The 22,759-nt window shown below is 34.4% G+C and overlaps 1 protein-coding gene and 1 pseudogene across 1 annotated transcript; both read right to left on the bottom strand.

Annotated features, from left to right (window-relative positions):
• Nucleotides 1-5,014: 5,014 nt before the first annotated feature.
• Nucleotides 5,015-13,010, bottom strand: LOC18447289 (exocyst complex component EXO84A). The gene is made up of 7 exons (XM_020675447.2): nucleotides 12,589-13,010; nucleotides 11,181-11,278; nucleotides 9,136-10,186; nucleotides 8,040-8,525; nucleotides 6,292-6,480; nucleotides 5,916-6,052; nucleotides 5,015-5,756 (listed from the first exon to the last, which is right to left on the bottom strand). Exons 1-7 carry the CDS (start codon nucleotides 12,730-12,732, stop codon nucleotides 5,123-5,125), a joined length of 2,739 nt encoding a protein of 912 aa, XP_020531106.2. The 5' UTR covers nucleotides 12,733-13,010; the 3' UTR covers nucleotides 5,015-5,122.
• Nucleotides 13,011-17,546: 4,536 nt separating this feature from the next.
• On the bottom strand, nucleotides 17,547-22,211 carry LOC105421669 (putative inactive nicotinamidase At3g16190; annotated as a pseudogene).
• Between the last annotated feature and the right edge of the window lie 548 nt (nucleotides 22,212-22,759).

Raw genomic sequence — 22,759 nt, 5'->3', positions numbered from 1 at the left:
CCACTCTAGAGAGAGAGAGAAAGCGAGAGGAGAGAGGGAGAAGAAACTTGCTATCAGAAGGGGAGAGGGAACTGAAGGGTTTAAGAGGAGCCCTATCTCATGGAGTGATATTTCTACAGGGTTATATAGAGGAAGAATGACAGAAAATGCCTGACCTTTTGACTGAAAGACAAGATCACCCCTCCAGGTAGAGATGGCATTCAGGTCGATCAGGGCCACCCGAACCGGGTCCTGGTCCAAGTTTTGAACCCCACAGGTTGGGTCTATGTTCAAACGATTTGGACCTAGCTTGGGTCAGGTTAGTGTCAACGGCCTGACCACTGACCTGACCCGGTCTATAATAATATTTAATTTATATATTTTATAATATGTAAAATACTTTTTTATTTTTTATTTTTTTTAGACTCGGATCTATATCGTGTCAAGATCCAAGTGACCCAAACTAGATCCAAATCAGGTTTTGGTCTATATCAAACTTAGTTGGGTCGGATAGATTCAGATCTAAATCACCTGAAACGAATCCGACCCGTTGCCAGCCCTACCGTTAGGGAGGGAGGGAGAGAGGTGCTTTTGAGAGAAAGAATAAATCTTTTCATTCACTGTTTTTGGTTGAATAATCTTCTTTGTTCTTCTCCACCAGTGTTGAAGGGGAAGAGAAGATAAATTGTGTTAACCGTGGTGCATGTGCTGTTTTTTGTTTTTCAGGTTGTTTTTTCTTCTTAAGAATTTTATCAAATTATTTAGTAAAATGGATATTAAACACGGTTTTTATGTGGCCACCTTATATATGGTAGAAATACGGGCCTTATAATAATTTTTGTTTTTTAGGGATTATATGCAATAAGATCATTTATATTTAATACAAAAATATCATGTGATGTCAAATTTAATGAATGTGTCACAAAATTCGAAAAAAATTTATTTGAAGTTGGAAATTGGTTTATGAAATAAATGCAATTATCCAATATCACTTCTAATGGTCAAAATTAATTATAACAGCATATACCAAAGGTAAATGATATCATTGATTCTAATTTTTAGATAATATATAATTTTTAGGGAAAATTACGAATATATCTATTTTATTTTCTGCTATTACCAAAATACTTAATACATTCCATTGATATATCCGGTTTTTTGACTTCATACCATTTTTTTTAAAAAAGATAAAATTATCTATTTTCAGTTTTTGAAAAACCAAAATCAAGCCAATTTCGATTTTTGAAAAATCAAAAATTTTAAATTTCTGATTTTTTGATGACTAAAAATTTTCAAAAACAAATTTTTTATCTCTTTTATGGGTCCTCAGCATATTCTCTCTCTACCTCTCTCTATACAGCTATCAATTGGGTTAGTAAAATCCTCCATTGAACTAACCCCAAAATCCATAATCTTCAATGGAAAATCCTCCTCACTCCTGTTCAAGAAAAAGCAATTCTCGGGTTTCGAAAAAGGTGTGTCCAATTAAGTTTCACCACATATCACAAAAAGGTGGAAAAAAAACACGAAGTTGTGGATAAACCGAGAATAATGAACCATAAAATGAATATAGAAAGTGAAAAAAAAAGAATCAAAGGAATTCAAAATTCAAAATTAGACATACCAAAGATTGAGTCAAGTTCTTCAAGCTTCCTCCTACGCAATAAAGGCCAGTAACAGATTCCATTCTCAACAAATTTAAGAAAAGGAAAAAAATTAGTATGACATAAAATAATAAGTTAGTAAATTTTGTGCAAGAGAAGTAACAGGAGTATCCTCAAACCAAGTACATCTTCAAACGAAGAATCATGAAATTACAACATATTTAAATCTCTAAATTAGCAATCTCTAAAGAAACGTGGACTTGGTAGAGAGAGAGAGATGGAAGTTCAATTTTTTATTTGAATTACCTGCTGCAGGGGGAGAAGACACAGAAGACCTCATAAGAGAGAAAATTTTTCGGTTCTTGAAAATTAAAAATTAAAAATTTTTGGTTTTCAAAAACTTAAATTGATGTGATTTTGGTTTTTGAAAAACAGAAAATGAATAGTTTCATCTTTTTTTAAAAAAATTATTATGAAGTCTAAAAAACAAACATATCAATAATAACGTAAAGTATACGATATTTAGTAATAATGGAAACTAAAACAGATATTTACATAATTTTTCATAATATTTAACATGGAGATCATGAATATGATTTTTTTTAAAAAAAAAAAACTAGAAATAATAATTATATTAAGAAAGCATTTGGTCAGTTAGTTATAATTGTTTTTAGATGGACCACCTATCTGCATCCATCTTTAAGATTAATGCTTTATACCTCTGGGCCGCATGTTGTAGAAATGTGGTCCACCCGGCATGAAACAATTTTTCATGAGTATTTAATATTTTATTTAATTTAAACATAATGTGAAAAAATGGTATGGCGTTGAACTTATATATTTTTATAATTTTATCTTACTAACACAACAAATAGAAGATATGCTTGGGAGCATATAATCTGCCATCTGAGAAAAATTATTCTCCACAAATACAAAAAATCAATGATTTTATGCTTATGTAGGAGTGAACTGTCTATTTGTTCTTGGCCAAAAATTAAGATAGGAATATTTTTAGGATCCCAAATATATGGAATATGCACTTTACCATCCAAAAATAATTATTCACACACACCTCTATGAGGCTGGATAAAATAACATCCCAAAATTGAAGGTATTTTGTCCAATTTTGGACAGCAAAATCTAAGTATCAAGGAGATTAAAATCCATTTTTAATTTCAAATAACCATTTGATGGTCTTTAAATCATCATTATTGTAGTTATTTTTTAACTAATTAGGTCGGCTACACTAATTTTGGTTACACAAAAAAATTGATGGTCTTTAAATCATCATTATTGTAGTTATTTTTTAATTAATTGGGTCGGCTACACTAATTTTGGCTACACAAAAAAATGGTATGGCGTTGAGCTTATACATACTTGCAAAATTAAAATCTAGTCTTATATATTTTATTTTTTGTAATGAAGTCTCTTTCTTCATCATGTTTTTATTACCCCACAATATCACTAGGTTTACTCAAGCCAAATTTTTTAGCAAACAATGATTAGTTACATTGGGTTTTGCAAATCCACTTTTTTGAAGTAAGAGTATGAGTTTGGCATTTTAGTTCAAGAAACTACATTTTGGGGTTGAGGTTGTGGTGGTACCACGCTACATCCTAATCATCATATTATGGTTTTCATTTCTACCACTAATACCGTTCCACTAATATCTCCAAAAAAGTTAATCTTAATCTACTTGAAAAAATAAATAGGGGCTATTTTTTTCTACTGAATTACCCAAAAAAAAAAACACAGTGCAAATATGTTATACTCCTGCAGGACCAATAATGCAAACTTGCTCCCCAAGGTAAATGACTACTTAGGATGATTTTTAACATCTGAAAAATGAACCTATGTTTTTACTTAAGCCAAAAGAATATCTATTTATTTCCTCGACTAAAACCCAATCTCGATGCATTTATAGGCTGTCAAATTTTGGAGATATAATGGTCAAGGTCGAGATGATTGATTTGAAGGTTTTTCAAAACCAATACTACAATTTTCGGCGTGTTTTGATGAGGCTTTACTTTTGATATGACTGCAGCGCTATCAAAACATTTCCCATAAGGGATTTGAGCATTTTGTTGTTTGTATATAAAGAAGTGGCAATGAACAATTTAAAATCTCGCTTATTTATGTCATCTAGCTCGTGGACCAATTTACCGAAATACCTTTACTTGCGAAGGATTTTAAACTGAAAATAAAGGCACATTGGGAAAAAACAAAGTAGTTAAGAGTGCACTTCAGTTAAATGATTTTTTTCAAAGTAACCACTACATTGATAACTGGTTGATTGGCCTAGATTTTTGAAGTAATTTGACCAGTTAATTATGCAACCTGGATCTTTAGTTCTTTGAGTTATATACTATTTTAATAAGGTTTTGCCAAAACTTATACAATTGTCCTCACCATTTTATCAAAGGAAAAAGTTTATATGAGTTGCAACCTTAAAATGTAGAATTATACACCTCAAAAATCCATCGGAAAAGGTTGTTTTAATGTTGAAAAACCCACTAATTGATCATCTCGATATTTGAGATATATGAATTTGAAAAAAAAAAGATTTTGAGTCATAGAAATAATACATCTTGCAACACATTATCTAGACCGTCCATTTTCAAGATTTTCATATGTTAATAGATCTACTTGATTTTTACTATTTTTGGATTTAGAATTAGATATGAAACTAGATTTTTAGATAATCCTAAACAAATTTTACACCAAAATCATATGTTATGATAAGATTTGGAGCTGTACCTTATTGTTTAAGGTTGCAACCTTATAGAAACCACACACTTTATTAAAAGCAAATATATATAATTATCATTGACTCTTAGATTTGAAATCTTATGGTTGAGGACATGTTATTGTTTAGCACAAAGCTCAAAATAAAATTTTTCAGTTGTTGTGACATACTTTATCTAAGGGATTTCACATCCAATGACTAAAAATAATTGTGAATTTCTTAACTAAAAATAAATGGTCTCATACAATCTCTTAAGATATTATTTCCTTAGGACATGTAGGAGTAGGAGTAGCAACACAAACATTAGTTTGTATGTCCAATCAAAACATCCCCAACTAAAGAGCTACTTTTTGTTTGGATTAAACAACTGAAGAAGCAATTAAAACCCGTGGGTCCTAAATAAATGGAATTGGTTAAATAATGTTCACCCAATTTGAACTTTGAAGTACGTATTTCTAGAGAAATAGAGAGCAGCCATTTATGAGTGTTTGTTTCCCAATCTTTGCTGGTCCTCCTTTTTTATTGTACAGTTCTCTTATTCATCTTCACTATTATCATCGTCTGAACCTTATCCCAACTATTTGGGGTTGGCTTTTCTTCTATCCTTCTTCTACACTAAAATTATCATTGAAAGAGGAAAGGATCATAACTAAACTAACGGGGAAAAAGTCATCTCATGAAATAATACCTAAAGAGTTTTGAGGGCAAAGTATCATATATCATGAAAGACTCAAAATTTGTGTTAAGAGTTCTATACATACAAAACATGGCATCTAAGAACAAAGAAAGGAAATTATTGAGGTTGCATAGGAGGGACAACATCCATTTTCACAGGACTAACATTTCTTTCAATAAGCAACCCTACCGATTGTTCATCAGACAAAATGTTGACAATTTCTGAACATTTCCCGATACTTTGTTTTCCACATGCCCCCAATATTTTGCGTTCTTCATGAAGCTCATTCTCATCCAACAAACTTCTCTCCCCGTCCTCAATTGCCTCACAAGCATCTCGATGCGAGGACCCGCGCTCCGACTCTTCAACACCCTCACAGCCATGGTCAATCATGGAACTTCCCTCTAACTCCTTAACTGCATTGTAAGAATCTCTATCCAAAGCACCTCCCTCCGTCTCCTCAGCTTCCAAATAATCATCTGCTTCTATAGAACCTCTTTCTAGCTCCTCAACTGCATCAGAAGCATCTCTCTCTGAAGAACTTCTCTCAAACTCTTCATTTGCATCATAAGCATCTCCAACCAGGAAACTTCTCTCAAGTGAATCATTGGTATCTCCATTATTCAGTGTGTCAAGTTCGTCGATGCCAGACTCAGGTTTAAACCAAGGCGCTTGTCCCAAATTCCTCAGTTCTCTCAGCTTCTCGATAGCTTCTTTTGCAACTCTTTCAGCCCAACCGTCCTCTAGACCACTGCTAAAAAGCATGTGCTTGGTATAGTTAGAGAGACTGATGAGTAACCAGAGATCTTGAGTAAAAGATATTTGTTTAGCCAAATGGGCCTAAGGAAAGGCACGCTAGGGAGAATTCAAGTAAAGAAAATGGGAAATTAACAGGCAGTCCAAATATTACCTGTAGGAGTCCAACTCAGTGGCAGAGAACGCTCTTTCCAAACGAGTGATTTGCAACATCACAGACTGAGTTATATCACTAGACGAGTACCCTCCTGAATTTGAAAGTTCTAGCAAAAAGTGCATGTCTAAAACAAACTGTTACCAAAAAAACATAATATAAAAATTGATCAGTTTTGACAGAGAGTTAACCAAAATACCATAAGGCTTGGTGAATTTGGAAAGAGATTAACCAAAATGATAGAAGGCGATCACAAACACAACATGCACACATACACACACACAAAAGACGGATATCTTCAATGAGTGAGCAGCATCAATTCTATCATCAATAAAGAAAATTCAGCAACATACTAAAGATTCAGAGACTTGCATACCTGTTTGAAGCCATTAGAACTCAATGTAACGGAGCCTTCCTCAAATTCCGACCAAATTTCATGATGATTAGAAACCCAAATCAGAAGGTTCTCCATTACCTTCCCCAATAACTTCTCCATCATCCCATCCATCCCAATAAACAGATCAACAGCAACTTCCTCAAGTTCAGAAAGTTCAACGAAAAAGGCCTGACCATGAATTGCTAGTAAAAACATGAAATCACATGCTACTTAAACTTAAAAAGAAATCAAAGCAACCATTTCTATGACCCCAACAATTTCGTCAAAACTGGATAGCCATCTAGACCACACCTATGTTGATCTAGTCATGAACTTCCAAACCACTAATAGGATAGCCATCTAGACCACACACACACATACACAGACACGCACAACACACACACACACACACACACACACATATATATATATCATTTTCGACCACTACGCAACGCCTATGGGAAAAAATGAATAGTGTTTTCGCCCATAGGCTCGACGCCATCCGATTCTTTTGGATGGTGTGGATAAATTGACTGCACTGGACATTATACACCAAAACACGAGAAACCGTAACGGCTCTATGAGAGCTGTTGCAGAGCGAAACACTATTCATTTTTGCCTTATGGCATTTTTAAGACTTTTCCTATATATATATATATATATATATATATAGGAGTAGATTCAGTATGCCCACTAGTTGACCGCTACAATAAACGTCAATGGCCCAGATTGAATCTGAGCCGATCTGACGGTCACGACCTCTTTTCGTGTTTAAATTTTAATTTTTTCCATAAATAAAAATCACTTAAAATTTGAGGGATATGTTCTTCTCATCAAGACACACCTAATAAAAATATAAAAAAAATAATCCGCAAAAAAGACCAAAATACCCCTAGAACTTTACATGAGTATTTTGGTCAATTTTTTTCATGTAAAATTTTTCTATTTTTCGAAGATTCACCTATTTTTTATGCATACAAGTTCCAAATTTCATATCATCCTGATTTGTAGAAAAAAATTAAATTCAAATTCTACCGGACATTTAGGATCGTTAGATCGGCCCAGATTCAATTTGGGCCGTTGGCGTTTACTATAGTAGTATGCCATTAGGCTGACATGACCTTTTCCTCATATATATATATATATATATACATATATATATATATATATATATATATATATATATATATATATATATATATATATCACATAGACAAATAAATTTGCTCTGGTTTTTTTTTCCCCAAAGGGCTTGAGGCCCGGAGGAATCGTCTTGCCAAGTAGACTTGGTGGACTTGGCCCCTGCGGGGGTTCGGGGGCGGCAGTCCATGAGGGAAAATTTTGTATCCGTTATTTCGATAATTTGTACCATCTCCCTGGGACTCTATATATTGTAGCGATGGTTTTTTTTTTTTATTTCTTTGTAATCAGAGAGAAGAGAGAGGCGTGAGAAAGAGAGCTATTGTAACCCTATTCTCTATTGCCAGTAAAGAAGCTCTCATTATGTTGTGGTTGGTTGTCTCTTTCTTTTGTGTTTTCGTGGATTGCTTTTAGGGTTTTCTACACAAGGTCTATATATATATATATATATATATATAACAGACACAAAAGTTTGCTCTGGTTTTTCTGCTAGCTCTCTGTAAACATACGACTGGAAACTGGACAGAGGGGAACTAAGATGAAATCCAGAGATAGCTGATATTACAAGGTCCTTTTCTTACAAAACTACTCAACGAAAAGCATCATACCTGGAAAGCAGATGATGGCATTAAATCTTCATCCAAAGACTCGCCTTCACCCTCAACATTAACATAGCTACCCGAATCCAACCTTACTCCAATATCATTAGCAGACATAACCTTATCCACAAAATGCTGACAAAAATAGTCAATAAGTTGATCTGATGCTTTCTGAATTGAGGTCATCCAATTAGAAATCTCTTTCTTCTCAGGGCAATCCTCATCAAATAATTTGGTAAACCCAAATTTATTTGTAGCAATGTTTAGGAAGACGTGGGTGGTAAGTGATAATGAATTGGCCAAAAGAGAAAGCTGTTGGGATAGTGTTTTTGCAGGATTAAATCTCTGTACCCCTCTTTCAATAGTATCTCTATTGATTGAAATGGCTCTTCTAAGGATGTCAATATACAAATAGAAGAGATCAGCAAGTCCATCAAGGATTGGATTTTCCATTTGAAAATTTGTAACCAATGGGAATGCATCTTCCATAATGGCCTGGACATAAAAAAGAAGGTGCAACAGGTGCTTATTACTCTGCCATGATTCCATGAAGACAATTAGATGGAAAGCAATCACTAGAATAACTCAATATATTATTATCTTTTCAGTTTCTTAGTAAATTGTTTAGAATATATTTCCAGTTCTTTTCTGCTTAAGCGGAAATAAGGAGTACAACTAAAACCCTAGATGAACAAAGTTGAGTTCTTGCACCGCAGGAAATGAGCCCAGGAAGTTATAGGAATAAACTATATTTAACATACCCCATGCACATAACATATTGGTTTTAACCTATTTTTCACTGAACCTGTCATCTTGGTTATGTCCCTAGGTAGCACAAGATTTCCACAATGTAATTTCAGGATTAAAGTTACATGAAGCACGAAAGTAATCAAGTATACTATGATACAATGGAAATGAAAAAGTCATAGTCCATAGGATCATCACTGTACATTGAAATTGTGGATGGTGATGAAGAAAGAGTGAGACCCACCAGGTTTGTCCATCATGTCAATGAACTGTGATGACCAAATCTTTCAATAGTTCATACTTTCTCAAGAAGTAACAATGATCTCCCAAGTTTTACTGTGAAAGAACTCTAACATACCTGAATCATTGTAACAAACTTGCGTCCACTGCTAGTAAGCAAGTAAAACTCCAAATTGTCTGCATTATCCATGTCAGAGAACTGTTGTTCAAGAATTCCTGAAATGGGAAATGCTCCAAGGACCCACCCATCATTAGCTGCAAAAATAGCAATAACCTTTTTATAATGGTCCATATGTGCATTGAATGCGCGCTTCATGCATGGGCGAACATTTTTTATCAAATAAGGACATAAATATATTCCCTCAGATTCCAGCAAAGAGCAACAAGACAATGCTAGCTCCATGGCTTCTAAAGCCAAATCAAGCCCACCTGTAGTCTCTGAGATGGACACTGCATACTTACTAAAAACATGAACAAAAGCCTCAATTTCTTCTCGGGCCCATTGAACAAGTTCTGAAGCATAAGGGGATGTCTCACCAAATATAGATTGAGAGCTCCTTGCTGCTTGGGAAATCAAAGTAAACACCAACTTTACCAATTGTTTGCCATATGTTCCATGCAAAAAGGGTTTTGTAAAATGTAACTCTCGAATACTGGAGGCAAGCTTGGAATGAAAAATTTTGAGCAATAATAAATGTGCTCGATGACTGTCTCCAAGCCTGCAAAGTCCAGATAATGCTTTGTAAAACTCAGGTGCGCATACTCTTGGGTGTTCAGCTACTTGGGCCAATTGCTCTGCAAGCCTAAACCTCCTTTCAGATATTGCAGAATCATAGAATAGCAAGGCCTGTGGTGGGAACTCATCCTCATCTTCCAAGGATCGTAAAACCTCAGGTTGATCCTCGATTATAACTAAAGCTTCATCTACTCTGTGCTCTACAAGAAGAGAATCCAAAATCTCCGAGATACTATTGGTGTATATCTCTAGCTTGGATAGAGGATGCGGCTCCACATCTACAGTTTCTCCAATGATAGCTTCCACTGTCTCTTCGGATAAGACCTCTATATAGATATTGTTTGTTAGGTCTTTCACGAGCTTCCGCTGTGTTGATACATGATGTCCCAGTTCCATCAGTTCTTTCTCCAGGTCCCTAGCTTCTTTGAAAATTCTGCTTATGGAAGGAGAAAGTCCCTTAGTGTTACAAAGCAGTGACATAAGAATAGTGTGCATGATACTCTCACATGGACTATGGAGAAACCATTGTCGATTGGGTCATCTCTGTCCATTAAAAGTGACAGAAGGTGATAAAGAGAGAGTGGGACCCACCATTGTGGTCTTCTCTTGTTCCAGCGGGCTGCACTCTCTCGCCATGACCATTGTCACATATATAGACATTGACCTACCCAAGGAACTGTGGTTTTGCCTCAGTCATCTGCATTACATTGTTCTTTACCAAGAGTAAATATCACTTTTAACGTAAGGAGACCAAATTTTGTTAAGAAAAGAACAAAGCTTACCAGACAATAGTAAAGAGTATCCTGCAGTAAGAAAACAGAAAATTTCCACATACCACGGTGGCATGACACTAGAACCAGGTAAGTGGAGAACAAATTGTGCAAGTGCATTTAATGTGCATTTGGGTTTGAAATGAATAAAATGTGCCCAAGAACCAATTAACAAGCCACATAGTGGGTCCAAGTCAGGAGTGTATTCTACACATGAACTGGTAATGAGATATGTTCTTGACTGAAAGCTGAACCAAGTACATCTAGGGAAAACCATCCAAATGCTTGCATTTCTGAAGTAAATAAACAGACACCAGTAGTTTCAAAATACTAGAAAACTGCAACTGTTTTCTGCATATGGAACAGATTGGTCCTCACAGCAAGGGGACAATTTTCAAACAGGAGAATGAAATAAAGGCATGAAATCAAAAGCTTTTTTCCAGAAAAATTATTTTCCACACCCTTATATGTCAACAAATTCAAGAAAGTACCTGACTTCATCTGGAAATGGAGACTAGCAAGGTAACAATTACATATCAAAGACTCCAACTTTAGGCTCTGTGCATTTTGGTATAAAAAAGCTTGAAAAATGCTACAAAAGAAGCTGTGATCAGCAACATCTACCCAAATTCATCCCACCAATGAGAAGAAAATTACCCGATAAATGCAGAATAGTTTGAAGAAATGCTTCGTTGAAAATCTTCACTTGATTTCCTTCTTAGCTCCTGGAGCTCGGAACAAAGACGACTTATCCCCTGCAAAAAAAAAAAAATAAATAAATTAGACACATATTGCAATCAAGAATATTTCAACCTGTCACAAGATTTAAGCCTACTGATGTTATCCCTGAGCTTTCCAGAATTTTTATGGAATATAGATTCAAAAGAATCTGGAAACCAGCAACAATGGCTTTGTTTTGGAATAGGGGCAAAGACAGTATAAATTGGTGTTTCAGATATATAGTCATTGTTGGGAATCAGGCATGGATTGGCTACAGTGTTGAAAATGCAACACGATAACCCATGTTCAAATCCTACTGCTGACATACCCACAAGAAAGAGAGATATATAGCCCATGGTTTGTGCATTCTTGCTGTAAGAACCATATAATAAGCTTAATGCCCAGAGATGAAAAAAATGAGTATATGGCTTTTCCTTTACTAGAATCATTGCCAGGTACAATTGCCTTTCAAGCAACGAAAACCAATCTGAAAATTTTATATTCCTTGACTCACAAAGAAATTTAGCATATGCGGCGCGTGGGTAATTAACTAGACTCATTGTACGTTATGCTAAGTAGAAAAGAGGATCACAAATTTCAATACAGGCATAGGTCTTGTACATATCAAAAGGACCAATAATTTTAGAATGTATCATTACATATTTGTATTAATGATCACCCATATTTGGGACTAACAAATGTACAAATTTCACATGCTTACAGATTTGTGTCAAATATGATGTACATGCACATGAGTCCAGAATATGCACAAATTTCCAAACCTTGTATGTGAAAAGATAATTTTACATGTATGTGAATAATATGGTATCTGAAGATGAATTTGATGAAGCATTCTTAATTCTTTATTGTCTATCCATTGATCGAGCATGGCGTTTAGGATAGACAACCAATTTTTAAGATGACCACCAAGATGATGTTAGGCAAAAAAAAATCAGGTATATATACAAGGTTACATATTATGGGTTACTCCTGTGCTGTATAAGGAAGCTGCAACTTTGAGTGGCTGAGTAGTGGTTTCATGTTTGGGTGAGAGTGAAGATCAACAAGTTCCTACTCTTCTGAACTGTTTTTTTGCATCACGTCTCTCAATTATATCGAATATTGCAAAATCATATTAGCTACTTAACCAAACTGTAGGTGAAATGAAATGTATAACCAATGTTATAATAATCACAAAGCATGTGGCATATAAAGAATTCACAGGAGAACACAGAAATATTTGTGAGATGTTCCAGGCCTAAAAACTTGAGTAACCATAAACATAGCCTTAACTGTAAAACAATCACAACAAGTGAAATCCAAATCTCCCTGAAAAATATCATACCTTTGCGGTCATGGTTTTGAGTTCTGAATCATCGGTATAACCAGAATTGAATGAATCCTCTGCAATATCATCACCAGAGTCCCCATTCTCATGATCTTCAAAACGATCGTAAGAAGATGATGAATCACTCGGCAAATCCTCCATCTAAGATCAACTTGAAGTCCTATAATGTTTCCTAGAGAAGCCAATACCGGAGAAATTGCTGAAAACCACAGCCCAGATGATTATTTCTCCTGTTCTTGAACCAGAACAGGAGAAATGGAGATGACAGGAGAGAGAAAAAAGAACAAAAATCAGCGAGTTTGTGAGAAGAAACGGGAGGTTCGGAGTTCCAGAATTCGAAAAGAAAAGCTCAAATTTGGTGCAAAACTTTGTCTCCATTTCCGATGGAAAAGATGGAAAAAAAAGGGTGAACTATGCTTGTTTGGACTGTAATGCCGGCCTGTGCATATATATTCCTTGTGGTTTCTTCCTTTGTTTATTACGCGGGAAAATAAGCCGAGGTATTCAAAGACGCGGGCGTAAGATGTACATTTCCTCCCTCAGGTTAAAACCCATAGAATTAATTTTAGGGTGTGGTTTCTATATGGCTCCAATCTGAAACAATCCAATTAAGACGCGCCTCCAAGTTTTTTATAATGTATAATTTTGTTGTAAAAAATTATTAGGATTATTTCAAAATCTATTTTCATAACTAATTATAAAATTTAAATTTCAAAAATGATCAAAATTAAGTAGATCTATAAATATATGAAAATCTTTAAAAAGGACTATGTTGCAAGCTGCACTATTTCTGGGACTCAAAATCTTTTTTTTTTTTCTTTATATTCATACATCTTGATGTCGAGATGATCAATTAGAAGGTTTTTCAATATCGAAACAACATTCTCCAATGGATTTTGAGGTGCACCTGTAATTCTACATTTTAGGACTCAAACTTGAAAAAAGTTTAGATATGGTTGCAACCTTAAATGTAGAATTACAAATCCATTTCAAAAATTTATCAGAAAAGGTTGTTTTAATGTTGACAAACCCTCTAATTGGTTATCTTGACATCGAAATTAATAAATATGAAAAAAAAAAATATTTTAAGTTCCAAAAATAGTGTATCTTGCAACACGTTATCTAGACCGTTTATTTTCAATATTTTCATATGTTTATAGATCTACTTGATTTTAACCATTTTTCGAGTTTATAATTTTATAATTAAATATAAAAATACATTTTCATATAATCTTAAGAATTTTTTACTCTAAAATAATATGATATAAATTGGATTGTTTAAGGTTTCAACCTTATGAAAACCACACCCTTCAAATTTTGGGGATATATAACTTCTTCAACCTATAGATTTTTCTCAATAAAATTTTTTTTCTTAATTGTACCCTCTAGACACTTTGAAAAAAATAATATCTCAAAATTGAATAGAGACCGTCCAATTTGTAGGTAGTGAGAATTAAGCAGTAGAAAATCAATTTTCAATTTTCTTTAGAACAATCATCTAATAATTCTTTAGTCGTTTCCAAAATTTCATATCCTAAAAACCTTCCCAAGGAGGTTTTCTGGCCGAGGGATCAAAAGTAAGCTATGCCCCCGAGGGAGCATAGTATACATGCTCGCAACACCCTCAATTATATGGATGTGGAACTTAGGCATAAATAATTGAAAATCTTAAAAATAGATGATTGTTACAAAATAAAATACTATCAGAACTTGAATTTGTTTTTCATATCCATGCATTTCGATGATGTGATTATCAATTCGAGAGTTTTCCAACATCAAAACAACATGGTCTAATGGGTTTTTTGAGGTGCGACTTCCTTTTACTGTAAATATTTGAACCTGATGTAATTTTTCTTCAATAGAACGAAAACACTTTAAAGGAAAATGAAGAGACCAACTTCACCAAGCTAGCTAAAAGATGTCAATTTTAAATAATCATAGTGCACCTTTTAAATCTGGTTAGTTGATGCAGTTTTGGTGTCAAAAACCTTACAATGACTTGAAAGTTTTTTATCTCTAATAATGAAGTTTAAAGCTAAAAAAATGATGGAGACCAAGCATATCTATAAATGCTTAAAAATATTAAAATGAATGATTTAAATAATAAATTACAAGATACTATTTTTAGAATATGAACTCTCTTTTTTTTTTTCCATATCCTTACATCCCAATGTCTATATGCTATGGTTACAAGATTAACACCTTAGAGAAGCTTTTTCCTTGGATAAATACGTATTCATTGTGATAAAATTATGAGAGAGAGAGGTTTTGGGGCAAAGAGAAAATTAAGTTACCCGAGATTTAAGCCTGAAGTAGAGAGATTTTTTAGTCCTTTATTTCATAAATAACTTTTTTAAATGAGAAAAAATTTTCACGTGAAAATATTTTCAAAAAAATATTTTTCACGCATACCGAACGTGCTCTAACGAAAAGTGATTTATGCATCTACCAATGCATAAAACATCCATCTTATGGATCTAAAGTGGTGGGCCTTCCAATAAAATAAAATCCATGGGTCTAATTTTTTTTTCAAAATATTATCATTTTTAGTTTTCAAATTTATTTAATTATACATATTAATGATCTCCATGTTAGATATTATATATTCGAAAAAATTAAGTTTAAAATTCATCTCAAAGAATGGATCATGAAGAGAGGACACATATCTCATATGAATCAGTGGACTAATTTAATCGTGTCCTTTTTCTAAAGATACATATACTGTCATTGTTCTAGATTTCGGATCTTGAACAAGTGATTGCAGTTTTATCATTTAATTCTACTTGAGGTTCTTGAGCCTAATGATGTTTAACAATTATCTTTCCCTTGAAATTACTTCTTGTGGTATTGGTTTGCAACCTTGAGTAAAGGACGGCATTTTCATTATTTTTCTCAAGGCATAATCTAAATGCCTATTCCAAATGATAAAAATACTCCATAAGCTTTAGTAAAATCAAATGATGAAAATACCCTCACTTGAGTTGCAGAATATGAAGAATTTAGACAAATTTTAGAACATTCATTTGAAGAAGTACTTGAGTTAAGTGAATTTTGACTTCTTGTAAAGTACACATCTAGACTAAAGTAAGATGCCGGCAAATTTGAGGGAAGCCTTCAGGTGTAATTTTTAAAATTAAAAATCAACAATAATATATGGAATTAGGCCATAGCATTGCTATTATATTCTTATTTTTCAATTTTTCTACTCCCCATTTTTATTGGGGTGCGCAGTTGGCATACAAATGCATCTGTAGCTATAGAGGTAAGGTGCACTTTCAAATTTTATTATGGTATATAATTTTGATGTAAAATGTCCTTAGGATTATTTCAAAATTTATTTTTATATCAAATTACAAAATTTTAAATTTCAAAGATGGTTAAAATCAAGTAGATCTATAAACATATGAAAATCTTGAAAATGGACAGTGTAGATAATATGTTGTAAAATACACTATTTCTAAAACTTAAAATATTTTTATTTTCATGGCCGTACATCTCGATGTCGAGATGATCAATCAAAGGGTTTTTCAATATTAAAACTACTTTTTCCGATGGATTTTTGAAGTGCATCCGTAGTTCTACATTATAAGGTTGCATCCTTATATAAACTTTTTCCTTTCTATTGTGTCACTTATTTTTTTCAAAGAAAAGTAAACCATGAGACTATTTACCTTTGCTATAAAGGGATCACAATTAATCTTAATCATGGCATATTTATTCTATTGACCAAGCTTAAAGTTCGAAAGAAATTTATTTTGAACTTTGTGATACATTTAAAGGTATCAGATTTCACATTAGATAGTTGTAACTTGTAAGTAATTGTAAACTCCTTGTACCAAAAGTAAATGGTCTCATAGTAATGTCGCGACTTTGTCATCAATGGTGTCGGCATTAAGTTCGTATAAACCTACTTTTTCTTCCCAAATAAACAAAAAACTACAACACACTACAATCTGACGGACTGTAATTCCATATTAGGTCCATATTAACATGGACTGTATCAACATCGTCCATGGAAATGATGCATGGTGATAAAGAGATAGCGGAACCACGAATGGTTCGTGATCTCTTTCCATAACCAATCCATTATCTTGATGGACAGTGCAACTGATGACAATGCACCCAAGTCTATCCATAATCAATAAGAAATATACATACCCAACCAGTGTTTCTATCCATAATCAATAAGAAATATACATATACGCTCCCAACCAATGTTTCAAAACCCGAATCAGTGGGGCGGATCATTGTGTCGAACTGCTAGGTCAACAATGCCGATTGGATCCGTTCGAATCAAAATATAACAAAATTAAAATTAAAATAAAGGTTTATGGGTATGGATTTAAGGGGACCTAAAAAAATATAAGATAAGCTTAATAAAAAAAAATTATGAAATGGAAAGAAAATATAAAAAAATTAAATTAAATTAAAATTAAGGTTTATGAGTGTGGATTTAAGGGGATCTTAAAAAAAAAAAAGATAAGCTTAATAAAAAAATAAAAAAATTATGAAATGGGAAGTTTTAGGAGGGAATCGGGTCGGAACCCATCCCATCCTAGAAGTGATTTGGTCGCAACCGATTCCCATCTAAATTAGCGATACGGATTGCAAATCACCTGGTTTTAAAACATTGCTCCCGACCTGAAAAAAACTCACATTAGCATTTTATGAGCTACATAAACATACGTACACATGGGTTGCTATAAACATAAATGATCATGGGTTGCCACAAGCCGAGAAACACGAGCGCGTGCAGGCACGGAGACAGCATTACCTTGTTTGAGAGCACAAACAGTAAATGAATACAAAATATTTTTTGATTGATTTGGTGACAAAGTGCCCAATGTAGGAATCAGGCTTGAGTCGAGGCGATAGCGGTTTTCATAGCACTACGACTCAAGTTCCAATCCTATGAAATCTTATCAAAAAAAAAAAAAAATCCCCAATGTAACAGATTTCTTTAGCATAAGATGCATGATTTATATACAAAAATTTATGATAAGCACAAACATACAACACCACGTTTGAGAGGCAAGCACCACCAGAAAGTATCTATCAACATCACGTTTGAGAGGCGAGCACCACCAGAAAGTGTCTATCAACATCACGTTTGAGAGGCGAGCACCACCAGAAAGTATCTATCCCCACCATTCAAGCAATGTTGGAGTGGGCCACCTCCACATTTTTCATGTCGGAGAGATTTGCTGGTTCAGCAGCAAATTATATCAAGAGAATTTCAAAGCTCACAAAACCCACAAAGAAAACAATGCAACGTGTATCCAGAGACACACCATGCATGCGCTCTCCCTCTCGAAAAAAAAAAAAAAGACAAAAAGCAAATCCATTGGGTGTATCCTCCACCATGCACACTCCACAAGACACTAAACAGTATTGGGGTCTAATCTCCTGTCAATCAGGAATGGGATGGTGGATGCCCCATTGTCCATACCACTAGATTGTGATCGACTTCAGAAAAAGAAAAAAAAAAAAAAAATTAGACAGAAATGTATATCACCCCCAAATTTTTTATGTCGAAGAGATTTGCTGGTTCAGCAGCAAATTATATCAAGAGAATTTCAAAGCTCACAAAACCCACAAAGAAAACAATGCAACGTGTATGCAGAGACACACCATGCATGCGCTCTCCCTCTCTCTCTCGAACAAAAAAAAGACAAAAAGCAAATCCATTGGGTGTATCCACCATGCACACCCCACGAGAGACTAACGGTATTGGGGTCTAATCTCCAGTCAATCAGGAATGGATGGTGGATGCCCCATTGCCATACCACTAGATTATGATCCACTTCAGAAAAAGAAAAATTAGACAGAAATGTACATCACCTTCATGCACTTCAGGAGTGGCAGCAGCTGTTGATCGGCGAGGACTGTGACAGACCTGTAGTCCAGTGCCACCGCGTCGAAGACAGTCTGCCTTATACAATTTGGCGTTTGAACTCCTAGAAAGAGTATAAAGTAACTAAATGTAGTTATGCATGATAAAGATTCAATACCTTATTCAAAATCAGAGCATTACCATAATCTTATCGACTAAGGAAAACCATAGTCCATTAAGATCATCAATGTCAGATCCAATGAATTACCATGACAGAAGAGAGTGGGAACCACCATTAGTCAAGGGCCTGTGCTGAAGACTCCAACTCTTTACCTAAGTACCCATCATGCCCATGATTTCATATTGGATGGCAATAATCCCAATCATTTGCGAATATAACTCAGTTTATTGAATTCTAACATTATCTATTAAAAGAAAGTTGCTGATGCTTGATCTATTTAATATGATGTTGCTAGGTCAGACTCTTCCTGTCCAAGTTCGATGAGATGAACTTGAATAATCAAAATTATTAGCAACCTAGACAAGATAAATTAACAGACGTAAACAGAATCACATTTTGGGGGACGAGCACATAGGAAAAAGACTGGGAGCATTTCAAGGAAATTTTGTCAAAGTTGAATATTTTCATTAGCTTTCAGATAATACATAGGAGGATTTGTTTATAGAAATAAGAATCAAGAAAAAATTGTGGAGCTTGAAGATGACATAATCGATACAAACAAAGTTTTCTAAAAGCAAATGATGGTCATGTCAAGCATATGCAAATTACATTACTTGAAAGACTTAACCAAGACCATGATTTCTGTCTTCATTCTTTTCTAGAAGCATATTTGGAATTCCAAAACCAGATATAGCCCTTACCAATTGTAGAATATTAATTAAAGGAAAAAGTTTATATAAGGTTGTCTTAAAATGTAGAATTAAAGATGCACCTCAAAAACCCTTCATAAAAGGTCATTTAGATGTTGGAAAACCCTCTAAATGATCATCTCGACATCGAGATGTATGAATATGAAAAGAAAAAGGTCTCGAGTCCGTGAAATAGTGTATTTTGCAACACATTATCTGGACCGTCCATTTCAAAATTATTACGTGTTTATAGATATACTTGATTTGAACCATTTTTAGAGTTTAAAATTTTATAATTAGAGATCAAAATAAATTCTGAAGGCATCCTAAGAATTTTTTATATAAGAATTACATTTATGATAAAATTTAGAGGTCTGCCTTAATTGGATCGTTTAAGGTTGCAAACTTATGCAAACGACACCCTTAATTAAAATGCTCATTTTTAAACATACCAACTACGACAATATCTGTGAGTCCAACACTTCGAAGAAGTAAATGGAGATGAGTCGCAAAGAATACACTCATGCGGGTTTTCACCAATTTATGCCTTCAACAAGTTCAGCACCTTTGGTGCCCTTGGAGACCGGCCTTTCCTTCCCAACACCATACAAGTGTCGAAGGAAATATTCGACATCCCTCCCACTAGGGTCATGTTCACGAACAACCTGCATGATATCATGTATATTGAGATGAGACTTGTTAAGAAAGATAAAAAAGAAGAATATCATGATGATGCATAAACAAAGAAAAATAAAGGATCACAAAAAGAATAAACTCCATTGGGGGATGGTTACTAATGAACAGTGGGAAACGAGAAGAAAATGTGTTATTTCCAGTTCTTGGATATGGGTGAGCTAAGAAACAGGTTCAAACATTGCAATTGTGCTTCCTTCAAAAGTCCATTCAAGGTCTTAAAACGAAGTTTAAATTCACTGTAACAAAAAAATAGGCATAAACATTATAGATCATAAAAATATTAAAGATGTCAGAAGATTGTACATGGGTTGGGGAAACACCAACTCATCACCTTAGAAAACTGTCCATTTTGGAGTTCAAGTATGAGTCATAGGAAAAAGAAAGCCAATGGGAATCTTTGCTTATTCCATTTTATTAATTTATTATTTTATAAAAGAGAATGCTAGGAGACTACAGCCATTATAGCACAAACAAGAAAATAACCATCACAGGCATACCCAAACAATAAGGGCCCCTCTCTCTTTTGCAATAGCAACGGCCTTTTCCACAGCAGGAACGATCGATTGACCTCCACCAACATGCATTGAACCACCAGGTAGGATGAAGTCATTCTAAGAGCCAAACAATCCAACAAGAAAACTAAGAATTCAGATCATTTGCTATTTGTACCGCACAATATTGCAATAAAGTAATCACACAAATCATCAATGAATCACACCCATACATACAACACCCCCACACACATGTTCCTTTGTTGATTTAAAGGAGTGCATTTTTATGCACTTAGCTGCATGAATACTGAGATATCTGCAAAGCTCATTGTGTCAAGAAAGTTGATAGTGATCGGTGCTATTTTGGTGGCGTTTCCCTAGGCTTCAATAGCTGAATCTCAACCTTGTTAGTTAGACCTACAGATCAAGGCCCCATTATTCCATCAAGGAAGGAAGTGAACTTCTAGTGAGTGAAAAAGCAGGTTCACATTTTGCAGGGTCCCGAGTGTTTTCATCATTTCTTTCGACAAGAGAGTCATCAAAAGTCCATCACCACAATATGGTAGGAGTGGTCCAAGTAGGTCCTTTTTCAATACTAAATGGGCGGAGGAAAAAAAAAAAAGCCCTGTTCCCAGAAATTGGTCCATCCAAATTAGCTTAAGTCACCGCATACAATGTTACTAGAAGGACAAGATCCGGGACCTGTAACAGTGATCATCTCAATCCAGTAGTTCAGGCAGATCTTGAATTGAAAGTTGGAAAACGAATAGGTGAGCCATAAAAGGCTCCAAAACGACTCACAGTTGTATCAGCTTAAATACAATATTTCAAATGCTCGTCCTAAAACACCTGGAATCTTACATTAGTGGCTTAGCAAGTCTCGTCTCATAGCCCCTTTCGGCCCTGGTTCAAGTTATTCAATAAGGAGGGTCATGGACTTGGTTCAACTTAGCATGTTTGCTGTCCATAGGAGCATTTTTTGCAAATCTTCTATACCCACAAATGTTTCTATGACAATGAACTCCATTGAATTCCAGCTTTTCTTGCTTTCAAGGACAGATTGTGAACCTGAACATTTTGAGGGAATTTTGGAACCTCCAGATCTCTCATCATGATATATCCCATAATTCCATGCATATCCAGTAGATGATCATTAACATAATGTTGATATATGTTGGAAATGTGGCCTCTCATGCCCTTTTCTCGAGGGAATTTATTTATCAATAATGGTACAAAAGCCATATTATAATATATGTGAAATCTCATGTGGTTAACATGAAGCAATGCCATATACTTGGTTTTGAGCTTTAATAAGATGTTACACTGGAGGGAAAACCCAACGGTGTGTTTGGATTCCTTGTAGGAAAACAAAGAAAATTTCTATGTAGGCATGTAGGAGATAGCCACGAACACTAAATTTCCGTTGAAAAATCAACAAAGAATTAGTTTAGATCATTAGAAAACCCATAGAAACCCTAAAACTATTTTCTAGAACAGATTAAACAAACTTCATGCCCCGAATATTAATTTTCATAAAGAAATGGAAAGCAATATATGCTGTAAAGAAAGAAATCAATATAATTTCCTAACAAACATCGATGCTTATAATAACAGGGGGCTTAACATTGTTACCAGTTCCAAAGTAAGCTTAGAACTGCCAAGAAAAGAGAAGAGAGAGACCGCATATCAATAACAAGGAGTGCAGTCTTCTTCCACTTGTTTTCCTCCATGTCCAAAACCTTCACCATGAGAAAGCGAGAGAGCTCAGAAAATATAGAAGCATGGACTCTCAGTATCGACAAGGGACGAGAGACGACAGGTAGTGCTCTCGTTGGCGTTGCTGAAAGGGGAAAGTGGTTTTTTTTAATTTTTTTAGGTTTTTCAAGCACCCAGCAGCCCTCATGTGCAGAGAGCATGGTCAAAGAATAATTTCAGCCTTGTGGGGGAGAAAAATATTAAAAGGGTGTGGTTTCTATAAGGTTGCAACCTTAAACAATCCAATTAAGGTGCACCTCTAAATTTTTTTATAATATGTAATTTTGATGTACAAATCTTTAGGATTATCTCAAAATGTATTTTTATATCTAATAATAAAACTTTAAACTCCAAAAATGGTTAAAATCTAAGTAGATTTATAAATATTTGAAAATCTTGAAAAATGACAAGTCTAGATAATGTGTTTCAAGTTGAATTATTTTTGAAACTCAAAATCTCTTTGTTTTTTTTTTTTTCTCTCTTTTTATATTCATACATCTCGATGTTGAGATGATTAATTAGA

This window comes from Amborella trichopoda, chromosome 7 (genome assembly GCF_054954075.1).
Source record: "Amborella trichopoda isolate Santa Cruz 75 chromosome 7, AtrichopodaSantaCruz75HAP2 v2.0, whole genome shotgun sequence".
Taxonomy (NCBI): domain Eukaryota; kingdom Viridiplantae; phylum Streptophyta; class Magnoliopsida; order Amborellales; family Amborellaceae; genus Amborella; species Amborella trichopoda.
The sequence above is the reverse complement of the archived record's forward strand: the minus strand, read 5'-3'. Positions and strand labels throughout refer to the sequence as shown.

What these genes read in the sequence shown, in the direction of transcription:
- LOC18447289 (XM_020675447.2), bottom strand. Translation starts at nt 12,732, where the DNA reads ATGGAGGATTTGCCGAGTGATTCATCATCTTCTTACGATCGTTTTGAA. An exon ending in TCAAAACCATGACCGCAAAG is followed by an intron (nt 11,279 to 12,588) that starts GTATGATATTTT and finishes TTTTTTTTGCAG; the next exon opens with GGGATAAGTCGTCTTTGTTC. An exon ending in AGTTTGTTACAATGATTCAG is followed by an intron (nt 8,526 to 9,135) that starts GTATGTTAGAGT and finishes TTTTATGTCCAG; the next exon opens with GCCATTATGGAAGATGCATT.